The sequence below is a fragment of the Platalea leucorodia genome (assembly GCF_965183815.1).
Source record: "Platalea leucorodia genome assembly, chromosome: 3".
Lineage (NCBI taxonomy): Eukaryota > Metazoa > Chordata > Aves > Pelecaniformes > Threskiornithidae > Platalea > Platalea leucorodia.
The window spans coordinates 50,743,796-50,759,586 of NC_138825.1; the positions used below are offsets into that span (position 1 = coordinate 50,743,796).

The following is a 15,791-nucleotide window of genomic DNA, read 5'->3' on the forward strand; positions in this document are numbered from 1 at the left end:
TATTTTTAAGGCGGCTTTTTTTTGTACAAGTATGATATATATTTTCAAGTGCTGATTTTGAGGAAGTGTTACACATCTCTCTTCATCATTTTGTTATTCCAGATGAGAAGATTTATTTTAATATTATACATTTTTTTTTACTCTTAGTTGATGTAAGATTGTTTTCTGTTTCAGATAATACCTTATCTGGAAAGTGTTTATCATGATGATTTTTTTTTCCTTGGCTTGCAGATTTTCTGTGTGGCACAATATATTGTTACTTACTTGGAGAAATTATGACTTTGCCCATATTTGCCATGACTCTGTGGCCCTTCTAATTTCAGGGAAGAATTGTTTATTAAAGCAAACAATCCAATTTGTGTGTTTGTTTTGGTTTTTTGTTTGTTTGGTTTCATTTTTTCTGTTTGTTTGTTTGGGCTTTTTTGTTTTTTATTTTATTTTTTTAAAAAGTTAACAGATGCAACATTTGCAACATTTATAGTTATCTCCTTTCATCTTTATTAATAAAAGCTTTCTTGATACATAAAATCCATCCGATTTCTTATATCGACCAACGTATACCCTCACAATGTGTTTTCAAAGCACTGGATCCTGTCTGACTGGGTGAAAGGTGTGTCATATGCATCAAACACTGTTGCAAGGGTTTTGAGGAAAGCAATGACTGCAGTCTTTCAGAGTGTAGCTGTTCTAGGATAAAATGCTGAGCCTCGACAAATAGTAGGCTGGCTCATCAATTTTTATCCATTCTCCCATGCCTCCCCACATGCCCCCCCAGGCTGGGAACCAGAGACTTTAGGTGAAAACTAAAATTCTTGCCTAATCATAGGATTTGATGGAGCTAGTGGTTTTAGAAAAAGACCAAATATCATAACACTAATGAAAAAATTGCAAGAATTGCTAATGATGTGACTGACTCATGTTGCTAAATGGAGCAGATTTTTAAACATAGCTCTAGGCTTCAATTCTTTCAGCTCATTCACAGTCAGTTCTGCTTTATACTGAGCTCAGTGAAGCTATTCTCAGAGGAGAGTGCAGTATGACATGGATTAAGAGTCAGAGAGGAGCCATTAATCGATTCAGTACTACCCAGGCTATCTAATATCTAAGAAATGTTTTAAATATTTTAGACAGCATAAAAAGCTGAAAGCAAAAATATAATTTTCAAGTGATTTTTGGCTTTATTAATTTTTTTTTAAAAAGGAAGGCTGTTGGAGACTGGCTCAAAGTAAAGAGCAATTACTGATAACTGATGTTTGAAGGAGGTCTTGTTTCTTAGTTTATTTTTGAATCCAGCTATGCTATATCCAGGATAGTAAACAAAGAGTGCGAAGGAGCATTCTTATGTACTGGATTTTTTTTTTTTGTCTACGCTGTTACGTTGTTAGAATGGTTCTTGGCAGTGCATTGGCCAAAGCCAGCTGGTGATGTCCCAGGCATTGCTCTGGAGTAGCGTCAGGCCAGGGATGGTTCCCAGCAGGCAATCAGCATGTATTCCCATTCCAGTTTTCCCCCATCTTCATTGTCAGAGGTCAAGAGAGCTTAATATTAAGGATGGAGGAAGTTATAAGCCACTTGGAAGTTATAAGCCAGTGAACAGCCCTAGACATATTCACTTCACTGGTGTAGACAGATCTACAATGTTGCCTTGCAGTACCATTACAATGTAAACCAGTAAAGTGAGTTTCTAAGATGCTGAGTTTGGTATACTTTGTCACATCTGCTCAAAAAGCAGTTTTTCCCTTAAGATAGAAGTAACAGTGTTTTTATAATTTTTTTTTTTTTTTTTTTTTTTTTTAAATGTTGATATCCAGTTATTTTCCAAAGAGTATTTTGCTGGCTTCTTAAGAGGACAGCAGCATATAAGACTGTGACAGTGTTTACAGTTTCTGTCTCTCCTGAACCCTAATGTAGATGTTAAGAAGATTGTGGTAATCAACAGGGTGAATATGAATACATTTATTACATGAATCTTCCTATTCCCTAAGTTCTGTCCACTGTTATGCTTTATTCTTTATTGGTCATTCAAATATACATTTCATTTGGAAACTTATCAAGTTTCCACGTGAGGCTTCATGAAAAATATTTGTGCCAGTATCTGTAAAATGATCTGCTTGCATAGTACGCCCAGCTGCAATGAAAGTTCCCTAATTTTCTCTCATCTTAATTAGTATTTTTTTAGTGCTACAGATTTTCTTTTTGACTTATGAAGCTGTTGGTTTACTTACACTGGATAGTGGGAGATTGCTCTGTGAATTCAGTTCATCTCTTTTAGGGTTCTACCTGATGTTATCACTAATGAAATGTTGGAGTTGTTATAATGAAAGCTTTACCAGTAGATGAAGAGGGGAATCCAGGCTTGAGCAGGCCAAGCAATCACTAAATTAAGCAACCTGCAATACTCTCCCTGGCTTTGTACGGGACACAGAAATACAGGTATCTCAGAAGGCGATGGTGGTGGTGCTGGGGTTTTTTGCTTTCATTGGCTTTTAGTATAAGTACTAACAAAAACAGTCAAAGTCCTACTTATGCTTTTGAGGCCGGAATGATCTAGTCCTGTACACTGTTGAAATAAGTAAAAAGAGAAGATAGTTTCTTGTGGCTGTTCAGAATCTATGTGAATAACTATTCCCCTTTAAATACCTCTACTAAACTTGCTGAATTAACTTCAAGTAAAGGTTTCTTTATTATTTTCCTGTAGTGAAATGAAGCTTCTTTTTCAAGTATTAATCATAGGACCACTGAAAAGATAGTTATTTGTTGAACCAGACTATCACAAACGTTTGGCTTTCTGCTTTATGTTGAAATTACTGGACTGTGATATTTGATAGCAATATTTATATTTTCTATAGTTAGTTTACTAAAATAAGAAAGGGAAGAAATCTACCCATAATTCTGTCTTCAACTATATATATTTCTGCTATTAATTTCAGTGGAAGAGAAACTATTTCTTGTAGTTTGTGAAGGAAAAAAACCCAACCCCAAAACACTCTTATACATGCTCCATTGAAAGCGAAGGAGTTATTTTAAAAAAACCCCACAAACACCACCACCAAAAAACCCAAACCCTAAACACAAAACACAAAATTTTGATAGGCTGGCATGAGCTATGCCAAACTAAATGAACAGCTCGAGCCTCAGGCATATGCAAAGTGGAAAAACAGGGCTCTCTTTATTTGGTAGAGTGCACTGATACATCAGTTTATAGAAATACTATAAGTAAATATGATTGTTTCTTTTCTATCATTTGATTCACCCTCCCCACTCCTAATGTCCCAGAATGAATGTCCTGCCAGAAAGATCGTTCCCTCTGGCAGTAAAAAGGCCTTTTACTGATCAAGGAATTGCCTCTTGGGTGGTGTTGGGGGGACAGGCTGCCTTCTGCCCTCTGCTTTATATCGAGCTTTGCCAGTTTTATATCATCCTACCCCATAATAAATGAGATACACTGTAGGGTGAAACACTTGCAGAAAACCCAGCATTTATTGAAAAGCAGTCTTTCCACTTACTGTTCAGACACGGGTAGCCAAGACATGGAAAAAAAGAAACCAAATTCACCCTGATTAATGTTTTCCATGCATATGAATGAACTTTTAAAAGCAGATGGCATGGCTAAAGAGAACATTTCAAATCGAGATCTACAAAGAGAACCTAAACAGGCGTGCTTGTCAGGAAGCAAGGAGCTGCTGAGCTAGCAGAAGCGTCGGGCAGTTTGAGCCATTTCTTTGCCTACAGTTTGTTCAGAGGGAAATGTAAAAAGGAAGAGCTTATCTGATACGTGTGTGTCCTTATACATGGTATTTTTATTATCATTTTCATTATTTAATCACAAATCCAGAACAAATAGTTAATGCGTGCATAAAACACGGCAATAGCAAGTTGCGCCAGAAAGGTATCAGCACTGAAATGTGGGTTTGTCACTTTAAAATAAGAATACAAGGGAGAAACGTCGTTTGGTGTGTGTGTGTTTTTAATTAAACAGGATATATGTATGAATCAGGAAGGCAAACTCTAATGCATAAATGGAATCAATGGGCATTCAACCCTGATGCCAGATTCTTCCTTTAATTCCCAGAGGAATTAGGGTTATTCCAGTCTTTCTGTGTTTTCTGGCCTGCTGCAGGCTAGGCTGTTGGCCAGAGTTCAGCCCTTCTGAGCGATGGTCCTTTTTGAGAACTGCCACAGCTCTGTTGGAGGACAGACAGGTTCCAGATACAAGAGGCAGTGCTTTCTGCAATGAAAAGAAGCGAGGGGAGCTTTTGTTTGGCCTACTTGCGAGACAGCGTATGAACCCACAGTTATGAAGGTGTGCACTGCTACCTTTCTCTTTTTTAGATCCTGTTGATGGGTATACTTTATGCTCCATGCGAGTATTGATGAACAAGAATCAGAGAAGTCCTAGCATCACTGGAGGTGATGGGAAGATCCCTGTTGTGTAGAGAGCGCTGTGGAAATAGTAGACAGAGACTACTGTCTCTACTGGTCTACAGGTCCAATAGTAGTAAGGGGAGAAGAAAGGAGTAGTGGAGAAATATTTCTAATGTGAATGCATGTAGAAAAGTTTACTGCCCAAAATACTTAAGACCAATACATTAGTAACAGAAAAAAGTAACAACTGACATTGGCTTGTGTTTTGTTTGTTTGTTTCTAATTCTGTAAATGATACCTGATTGACCTGATAAACTTTTGGTTCCTGAGTTTGGGTGTAAGTATTATTGTCCTGTTTATTCAAATGTTATTAAACAGTACCCCTGAATTCTCAAATAATTTTTTTGCATATTTCAGAAATAAAAGATTACAGCAGTTCAATAGAGAGGTTGATAATATTTAACAAAAATATATGTACCAGAAGTTTTCAGGAACACGTGAATGTTCAAGAGAGCAAGTGTGTCCATCATTGAACCTATACATATTCTTATGTAAAAATCTTATTCTTATGTACATCTTACAATGTAGAGGGCTTTATATATGCCATAAAATAATTCTTTATGCACAGCTATAAAACGCTCTTACATTCAAGCTTCTTTACAACACTTTTTTGCCCTAATGTACGTAAACCACAAAACGTTTAAGCTTCTTCTAAAAGGCTACTTTCTATTAATGTTACATTTTTGTGATGTTACCTTTTGTGAAGTTACAGTGTGTTCTTGCTAGTTTTGGTTGTGGCTTTTGTGTGTATGGTTGTAGCATGTATTTTTTTAAACAGTAGACTAACAATTAAGGTGACCAATAAGTCTGCTTTAATCTGTGTAGAAAAAAGATTTAAGTTACTCATTTTTAACTCTGCAAATGTAGTTGTAAATCCCGTTCTGCTTGCGCCAATCTACAAATCTGACATTGAAAAAGCACATCTGCATGGATGCCTTTTGTGAAATAAAGGAGAGTGATTTAAAGACTGTTGTAGGTTTTCTTATATCAGCTCCATGAATCACTTTTCCATATAAGGTTAAAGCAGAGTTTTCGCTCCCAGGTTGCTGAAATTGCAGGATATCTGGAATGGAAATTAAACTCCTGACATGTAGACTGAAGTCTTATTTCAAAGTGACATTTTATTGAATTTTTATGTGTATATTACCAAAAACACAACTCATAAAGGTTTGAATTGAAGAAGTATTTCCATTGAAGTCAAGGAATAGAGGCTGCACACATAAGAAAGTTAAGGTTATTTTCACTGGAAACACAAATCAACCCTTGTAGAATTTTAGTTGCTAATTTTACAAACTTTTCAGTTCCTAGTTTCTTACTAGAAGCAAAAAGTGTTTGTTTGCAGTCTAAAGACAACCTGGAAGTAGCAGGCATTTTATGACAAACCGGTATTGATCATTTTTCATCCAGAACTTAAAAGGCAGATAAATTTTGATGACTTTCTGATGGTTAACTCTGGTAAATCTTCGAAATGCTATAGTCTTTATGAATGATTCTCCAAACATGTTTTCTTTTCAAATTCTATTACTATGAAATTAGAAAGACTTACTTTTTCAAGGTATTACATTTTTCTTAGTTGAGCAAATGACAAAATTATATTAATTATTCTGATTTTTCAGTATGTGAGGTGATACCTGTATTGGCTGAAAAATCTTTTTGTTCATGTGGCACATGGACTCCTTTATAGATGCATTATGATCTAAATTTACAAACTGTCGCCTAAGGTTAACCAAAGAAAGTAGTGGGGTTTTGTTTGTTTGTTTTCCTCCCACTTGCTGATCATCTCCCGCTCTTACTGATTTAGGAAGAACCTTTTCTTCTTTACAAATGAAAATCAGGATGCTCACTTAGCTCTCTTAATTCAAGTGATTCAGATCTGGAGATTCTTGTCTGTAAGTGGGAATGTTGCTATTTGAGGCTATTATATCCACCAGGAACTGCTGCCTATGTGGATTAAGAGAAAGGGTATTTTAAACCAGGTTTGGGCTGGTGGGGGCTGATGTGGTGGGAATGATGTGGTGCAGTTGGTGTGGGGAGAGTGGCATGTGTGGTTGTTGCTCTGCAGGCGGGAGTTGTTGGTTTGTGTTCCGGTATTGCTTCCTGAAGGCCGTCATAGTAAACATTTGTAAGACATCTTAAAGGTTACAGTTGTTGACTAGCAGTCAAATTACACTGTAGCTGTTTTCAGCATATTCTGATACTGTGTGAAGCATAAAATAGGAAAAATGATCTTATAGCATGAATACTCTCCAAAAGAAGTCAGTGTTGTTTGGAGGGGAGTTTCTCTTCTGCTGAACCTAGGCTGCTTTCTGTGGAGAATTTACAATTACGTTTATATACACACCACACAAGAGGAGGAGGGGTATTTAGAGTCATTTACAGCAATGGTTATTCCTCTTCCCCTCAGATCTCATTAAGGCTTTTGTACTCGGGGTGCCTGCTCCCTTTGTGGCAGCCTGGAGCTTAGGCCCTCGGGACAGGTGTGCTGCTTTCCTGCCCTCCCTCAGAAGGCCTCGGCACTCCTGGGTTCACCTCCCTGCGGCCAGTGGGGTTTGTTCGGGGGATTTGTGGAGAGTACGATCAGATTGTAATTTTATGAATCTGGGAATTTATTTATGGTTGTGTCAGGGATCTGAGATTCTGAATTTTGCTGCTTTGGCCGAAATGAGTAGTGGAGTCTTCTTTTTGTTGCAGATATCGTAAAGGCCTTTTATCTACAACTACTTTTATTTTGATAGTTGAATTACTAAGGCAATGGAAGCATGCATGGGAAAGTGGTTTATATTTCTAAAGTTACTTAAGTAACTCCAATATTCAAAAATTGAGCTTGATTTTGGTGTTGCATAATAGTTTTTGTTGCTTTTGCTACCACTTGCAGTGAGAATACTGAATTTAATGCTCTACAAGAAATACCAGTTCACTTTCTTCTATCTCCTTCCACTCAGCTTCTTTATCAATATATCATCTTGCATATCTTGGAAATAGGTAATTTAAGAGTCATAATCATAGTCATAAATTCCTTCCCAGGTAATATTTATGTGTACTCCTGTAGGGGACTTTTTGTACACAGTATGTTGCATGGGTAGTCTTTCCTTCAACTGTTTTCTATACGACAGCTCATTTTTTTTGACTGGATATTGTTACGTCTGGGAGGAAACAATTTAAATAGTCATGTATTCAGTCAGTGTGTTAAACAAAAGAATATTGATTGTTACTGGCGTCTAGGCATTGCTTCATATAAGGAATTTCATACCAATAATGTAATCAATTAATATTCTCTCTTTCAGGTTTAACAGATGAAAAAGTGAAGGCCTATCTTTCTCTTCACCCCCAGGTACTGGATGAGTTTGTGTCAGAAAGCGTAAGTGCAGAAACTGTGGAAAAATGGCTAAAAAGGAAAAATAACAGACAGGAAGGTAAGTCCTTTTTATTTGCGATTAATATTTAGCTTTGAACAGCTCAGTTCTTATTTTTAGATTTAAAAAGGAAACCTAGTTTTGGTAAAACTTGACTGTTATAATTTTTATATCTAAGTTTCACCATTTTTGGAAGGCAAAAGCGGTTAACTTTTTGTTTAATATTTTCAGCCTTTTGGCATTTCTGTTTTGGAATATACTGGTATTTGTTTTGGAGGTTCAGTTTACTCATTTTGAGTTGCAAATACTATTCCACCAACACATAATATCTGCTACATTAGTGTATGTTTTGAGAACATAATTTGGTCTTCTTTCGTCTAAAATTAGTAAGTTTTGAATTAAAAATATGCAGTGCGTGCAGGATGTAAGCCTCAGTAAAATCCTGGATATACCATCTCAAAAGTTCCTACTTGCAACATGTATTAAGTCAATTTTAGATACGAACGTTGACACAGAGTTTATAAAGCAGTGTGTTGAATTCTGGAGGTATTTCTGTTGGGTTGCTTTAGGTATAATCCCTCACTGACTAGACCCAGAAAACTGTTCCTTATAAGTTGGCCTGGGTTGACAATGACTGTAAATTTTGTAATGATCTTAAATTTTGCGAGATTGTGTGCAAGCATGAGATTTATGCAATTCTAACCATGATTTGGAATGTACCAGGTAAAATGCAAAAGAGATTACCAAGAAGGTGAAGAAAGAAACACTGATTTTATTCTGCATATGCATTGCTCTGTGGCTGACTTCTAAGGTGCTTGGGGTTTAAGTTATGGTGGTAATTTCCATTTGAAACGGAGGTGCTATTGCTACTGCCTAGAAGATAACTGAGTGTTTTCTGCAGAATTATAGAAAAAGAAAATGGTGGGCAAGGGACAGAAAAGGTTATATTGATCCAGATTTTTGGTGGTGTTGACTATATATCCGAGACTAAAGTGGTAGTGCATTTTTGTTGGTGTAAAGAGGTTACCTAATGGAAGAGTAAAAGAGCAATAGACTACCTGTTTACTACTTTCTTTGTGGTTTACAAACTTCAGCACTGCAGGATGGCTATCGTTATAATCCACAAATGCAATCAGAAAAACAGTGTTATGAATCAAGTGAATAAGTCATGATAATGCTTTTTGTAGGCAGAAGAGAAAAAATAATTTGATGTTACCAGAAACAAATACTACTTATTTTAAAGAGCTATATTCCTGTGAAAATGATGATTTTCTCTAAGATGCTTGAAATCATGTCATCGCTTGTTTGAAATGAAGTTTATAGTCTGGGTCAAGGATCTTGATGCTAAAACTGAATGATTTTTTTGATAACATTTCAGCTTCAAGAATCTTATGTTGCAAGTGGAATTTATTACGAGTTGCTCAAAGTTTCCTTTTTTTGGGGGGTTGACCTGAAAATACATTTTTGTGAAAGTGCTCATAAAATTTTTTCAGCCAACTACAAAAGTGAAATAACTGCTGACCATTGTCTTAGTGAAGTTTTAACACGAATAGCTGCAACAATGTGATTTGTCCACTGTTTTCTTAAACTTTAAAACTTCTGTTTTATGGCGAACTCTCCCCAAACTGTTGAATTAAAAGTGCCAAGCAATAGTTATGCTATCATTATCATTTATCTTTATATCTGTTATTGTCAAGTGGGTCTTTCTGCCTTCCCTGTTACTTCTCTTTTGCTGACAGTGATCTTTAAGGTGGCCGTATTTATTACACTAAAGGCAGTTATGCAGATGTGGCTTTCTTAGTGTTGGATTTTTAGATGAAAATAAGCAGAACCAGATTTAAAACTACACTTGCCAAGTCAAAAAGAATAATTTGAATGCATTTTGTTTATAGAATGAAACAGATCCTGATTAGCCTTATCTGTGATTGTTTTCTAGAAAGATAAAGGCTATAGCCATATAAAATGTCTCTGATAACAAAACATCTTAATTTGTCAGAATACAACATTTTTAGGAAAGAAACTTGCTAAATGATTTACTCAGTTCGTGTTATGTATGTACAAATCCTACTGCCTGAGTAATGGTGGCAGTGAGAAATGAGGAGGAGAAGATGGAACTGATTCTTTTGGTGTCAGCGTGGATCTGTGGTGACTTAAAATGAATATGTAGCCTAAGTCACTTTACATTAATAGCGGTATAAATTTCCCTCTATCCCTCTTGCTTTAGTGTAGTCTACTTTACAAATGTTCACATCATGTAATGTGATACAGACAGAAAAATAAGCTTTGTTTTTATTAGAAAGTTGCCAAGCAGGCAAAATGCAGTTTTGAGATCTCTGGCTTAGTGTCTGTACTCTTATACATTGATGACGCAGAACAGTCATTAACCTATATGCAGAAATTGTGTCCGGCCTGACTTATAGGCATCCAGCTGTGTGTACTCTTCAGCCAGAAGTCAATGGGCCTGCAGCCAGGGTAGTTTAACTGAATTTCATTAGCATGAACATAAACTGAAATGTCTGATTTGGAGTTAAATGAACCAAAATTTATCTGTGACCGAGATTCACAGAACCAGTTACATTAGATGGATTTTTTTTTTTTAAAACCCAAAGTATTAAAAAGGGAGGCAATCAGTAAATACTGCAGTATATTAAGGTATAACTATAGCACAAAATGTCATGAGTTGTGTCATCAGTGTGTACCAGGTAAATCTTGTATCTATCACAGTAGATGTTAGATTGAAAGTCGCTCATGACAGGTTGATGGTGATCTACCTGGGATTATATGATTTTTTTTTTTTTTTTTAGTATATTGGAGAAAACCTGCAAAGGGAAGGAATCCTGCATGTAGTGATATTTGGGTATTCATTGCAACTTTTTGAACCCTGACTATTATCTACCAATAAAATACGTGCCTGAAACACACCCACGCCTTGTATTGTTACACACAGCATTTCCAAACAACTCCATTTGTAATAAACTAACACTTGAGTTTTAAATTTTTCATATCCAGATCATGGCTGAGTTAGGCAGGACTCTGAATGAAACTGGAGCACAAACTGGACTGCTTCTCATGCAAAGTATTTTTGATTGTTTTTTTGCAAGCAAAATTTAACCTAGTACGAGGGTGTCTTGATTAAAGAAATGGATTAGATATTTCAGGGTTCATTTGAACTCTTCAAAGTCATTTATGTATTAGATATGGAAGAAACTTGTTTACAGATCAAGCCTACTACTTGTAGCCTAAGGTCTGGTCTGTACTCCATGCATTATGGCCTAATGGGTTGTCTTAAGAAGTTTATAGATCAGAAGAACATCTTCATGTAGACATAGTAAAAGGTGCCTTTGCTCATATATCTAATCTTACTTGAGGTGCTGGTGTAAGTTATACCAATAAGATACATGATTTTGCTTTAAAGATTCATTAAAGTTACATCTTGATAGATGGAGGTTTTTTCAGTGGGCTTTAAGAGTTAATCTGCCAGAAGGAGATCTTTTCTTTTTCAGATGCCTAGTTGTAATACTCAGAGAACTCACAAGACGTCTTTGTGATATCATTTGTCCTCTTCCATATCATTCAAGCAAGAGTAACAGATGATTGTAGCAAGAGCCATAAGATTACAGAAGTTTTAGGCTCTGCTGGATAGATCCTCATCTCCCAGCAAATTTCTCAGAAAAATATTTACGAACTCCAACCTTAATTATATTATTCAAAGCTTTACCACCACAACACTAAGAGGCTAAGCACATTGATTATAAGCCAGATGTGCATCTTCTGCACTGCTGATACTGAATTTCACAGGTGTCTTTCCTAACTTTTTTAATGGCGTTTTTGTAAAGGACAAACTGTACTGACACAGAATTTCTACATGGAAAGCTGCCTATGTCACTTTTTGCTCTGTGGGAGCAAAGTTATCACTTCCCTAGGGGGATGGCCCTCATGTTCATCAAAGTGCATGATCACGTGCTTAATTACTGCTGAATCTGGACACATCAACAACAGATTTATACATTATTTTCTTCCAGCAATACTTGCCAAAATCACGCAAAACTATGTATAGTGGGAACTTAAGGTGCTTTGCTACCATACAAATGCTGTTGTTAAGTAATTCTTAAATACAATTAAAAAAAAAAAAAAAAAAGGAATATTGTATATAGAATAGTACATTCAGTACACAATATGACACTGATTATACCCAGTGAGAAGTTACTGTCTGTTAAGGGCAGTGGACTTACTGCACTTACAGGAATCTACAATTTCATTATTGACCTGTTTAAAAAAAAAAAAAAACAAACAGAAATTAGAAAATTAATTGCTTACTATCATGTTAGTGTGATATTGCTGTAATGTTTATTCAGGATGTATAGAGCTCAAGAAAATATTACATAATTTTTTCGGGGCTTTGAAGAACAATAGGATTGATTGTCTTAGGGTAAGTCCAAGGTATTGCCATCCTAATACTAATATTTCTATATATGGACTTCATAATATAATACTGTGCTGTAACCTGTAGTACATTCAAGCAAGAAGAGAATATATTACGTAATGTAACCAAAATATTTAGCATTTTCTGATATTTCCTTACATGAGTTGCTTAAACAGAAACACGAGATGACTTTTTAAGTAATTTTACATATATTCTTTTATGGACTGTTGATTTTTCCTGTTGTGCTTTCCTGTATCCATTGATTTCCTGTCAGTGTTAAATAAGTGCTATTTGACAGATATTCTGTTGCTAATATGATGCAAATGATTAAATGAATGTATTTGGTTGTTTCAGTTAAAGGACATTTGCGAATATTCAAAGTGCTTTTTCATCTTTTTTATTTATCATTACACAATAAATCAGTGTGCATTCATTGCTACTTTTATGTAATTACTGTAAGCAGTCTGGCTGACTGCAGTATAGAATGTAGTTCTTCATTAGTCATTTAAATGCATGATTTTCTCATGGTGTATCTCATTCTTGTGTTGTTTCTTGTGAAGCAAATATGACAACTATGTGTGGGTTCAGAATTCAGATTAAGCCCTGATTCTGTCCTTTTTTTTAGCTCAGCCATTTCGGTTTTCACCCTTTTCCCCTTCCTTTCTAATATGTGCCCTGGAAGTGGGCAAAGATGGCAATCAGATTTGGTGCACTGGATGGCTTTAAGTTTGGCAGAGGACTGGAAGCAGTCATCTCTGGATACACTCATTCTAATCATTTGGAAAATCACTGTAGCTTCCCTTTGGTAGAAAATTGAGTAGGCTTCATGAGGAAACACATCTGCGTAAAATCCCTCACCCACATGTTCCTTCGAGTCTTCCCAATATACTTATATATATATATCTATATATATGCTTTAGCAATACCTATGATAATTTTCAGTGAGCTAACTGAGCATAGAAAGGATAGAACTCTGCAGGTTAGTTAAACACCTTTCTTTTTCTTACTTTATAGTCTGTGCTGAGCTGAAGGTTTTGGTGACTGAAATGGTCCCGGTGCCTGAGCTAGTTTGTTTAAGCCTGATACCTTCTGTGGTCTTTAGACAAAGAGGTCTTTTCTTCTTTTTAGTCTTTTTTTTCTCTACTAGAGAAGGGATTGGAGGAACAGGATCTATGGCGAAGGACTTCATCATAACCAGACTTTGAGACTGTACACAGAGAGGGAATTTGTTTGCTAGTCCTTTAAGGCTAATACTAAAAGAAAAATTGTGCTAAGCTGCATCATTAAAATGTAAAAAAATGTTCTGTGATCCAAAATAGACTGAAAATTGTTTCTTTTCTGGTGCTGCAGTTTCAGATATTAAGATATTAGCATAATGTGCTTTAAAGTTTGCTACAGTCCTGTGAGAGAGAAAGTAGTGAGTTTTGGAGAGATGTTGATGTGTGGCTCTATTTAGGGAGAAAGTCTGTACTTAGGTATTTATTGTTAAGCAATACTGATGTACACATTTCTACAATAAATCATAGTTAGTGCTTTATTTGGTCTTTTAAATAGGTAATTCATTCCTGTTTTTAAATGATGCTGTGTAGAGGAATGATATTGCACTTTGGCTAAGGTTGTTAAATATGTGAAAGGATGGCTAACATGCATTTCCATAAGCAGGGATAGAATATATGAAAAGATAAATGTAAGCAGGAAGAGTGTATGTATGCTAAATATATGTCAGTTTGCTGCCAGAATTAAAAAGAAAAAAAAATGGAGCCTATGCTTGATTTGTTAGTTTTTGAGAACTGTGCATTTCCACGCTAACTAATCAGAAATACCTGTTCTGTAGTGTAGGGTAGTAGTTGTAGCACTGTAGATGAAGGGTACTGAGAGGCTGGAGACTGTCACTGTTGTGATACTCCACAACTTGCTGCAATTCTGATGTCTCCCCAACCTAGGCAAGAGGAACTGATACGGCAGCATATTAATGACCTCCTTGATTTATAATTAGACTGTCTTACTATTTCATTGATGCTGCAGACATGCTGTTTCATTCTGATGCAGCCCTGCTGTGCTTATGTTTGTAATATCCAAGCAGGCAACAAATACTTGCCAAAAAACAAGAGTGAATGTGGGAACGATTTGAGTAATGCATGACTTGCACCATTGACAACGTAGTAGTAGCTCTTAATGCTTCTTATTACCAAACCCCAATATTTACTTATTTTGATGCCTTTCTTGGATTTTTTTTCTCAAAATAAGACAGAAAGGATGAATCTTCCAGTCCCATTCCCCCCAGTACAAGTGGCATAATTACTTGCCCTGTTCATACTCTTCCCTCAGCATCTGCTAATGGGTGGTTGGAGACAAGATGTTGGGCTCGGTGGTCTTGCTGGTCTGAGCCAATGTAACTGTTATGATGCTGACAGATGCTACTTTTCTGGGATAATACCCAGACTGATAAAAGTTGTCTTTATTGTGAATGTTTTTCTCAGAAAAGTTGCAGTAATATCTGGGGGCTTGACTGCATAGACCCTGTTCCTCTGTGTGTTTGGTATAGTCCTTACTTTCGCAGAGATAAAACTGATCGGTAGACTTTTGTACGCAGTAGTTTCCAGCTTGCCATTTTTCATGTGTCTAGAAAGTTTACGTTAGGGTATCAGTATTTCAGAGGCAGACAGATGAAGTGATGGCACTTCCCAGAGCTGTGGTAGAGGTCTACATGGGAATGGCTTTTTAGTCCAAATGATGAAAATGGTGTACATCTGTCACAAGTACAGAATAATTTTGGAGCTGATTTCTGGGGAGACTGTTGTATTGTGCCATTGCTTTTAAAAATTAGTTTATTGCTGCATCATTTCCTGAATCAGTCAGTATAATTGTCCAGGGTGAAATTGTTTCTTTCTTGTGTGTCCAGTTCAGTGGGGTTTTTATTGTTTTCCCTGAGTTAATCAGAAGAGAGCCAGCTTAGAAGTGGGTTCATTTTGGCTCTGAAAATATTGAGGAGGAGTTAGTGAAAAAGTTTCTCTCTGTTGTGTTGTCAGGCTGTTCCTTTGGGCAGGAAAAAAAGGTTAGTGGAAAGGATATATAGGTCAGATAGATCAGGAATTGTTTTTAGGTACTGATAGTACAAAAATATTGAGCAGTGTCCTCTTGGTATATAATACTGAGGTCTTGAGTGGTGATAATGTTTTTAGTTTAGTATGTGTTTTGATGTTGAAGTAGTTACTGATTTTATTCTTTGTTATTTGAACGGCTATCACTAGCAAACTCCTAACAACTGCAAAAATAAGACTGGTACATTAGTTGAATATGTTTCTGGATTGTTTTCTTCTAATTTGCTAAAGTATGTGAGAGTTTATTGTCTGAAATTTTTTTTTTTTTTGAGTGAGTCAGGTGAAGGAGGTGATTTTTCTGTTTTTCTGGAGCTCTCCTGCATATTTAGAATTGTTTAGATGGTCAGAGATTTGCAGAGGGTAATCCTTTAATGATGAGATGTTTGGCCTTAGAAAGTAGACGTCACTGCTTGGTCTGAGTTCCCTCTTGAACTAATTATGTTAATCACATTATATCTAGAGCAATTATTCTCGACATGTACTTAAACT

General features: G+C 36.1%; 1 protein-coding gene across 1 annotated transcript in view; it reads left to right on the forward strand.

Moving 5' to 3' along the window:
• Positions 1-15,791, forward strand: part of PDE10A (phosphodiesterase 10A) — a gene marked incomplete at its 5' end in the record, with an annotated part of 194,711 nt that overhangs the window by 75,358 nt on the left and 103,562 nt on the right. The window contains one exon of the mRNA XM_082306315.1: positions 7,710-7,838. Coding sequence (XP_082162441.1) covers positions 7,710-7,838 — 129 coding nt within the window. The remainder of the gene's footprint in view (positions 1-7,709; positions 7,839-15,791) is intronic.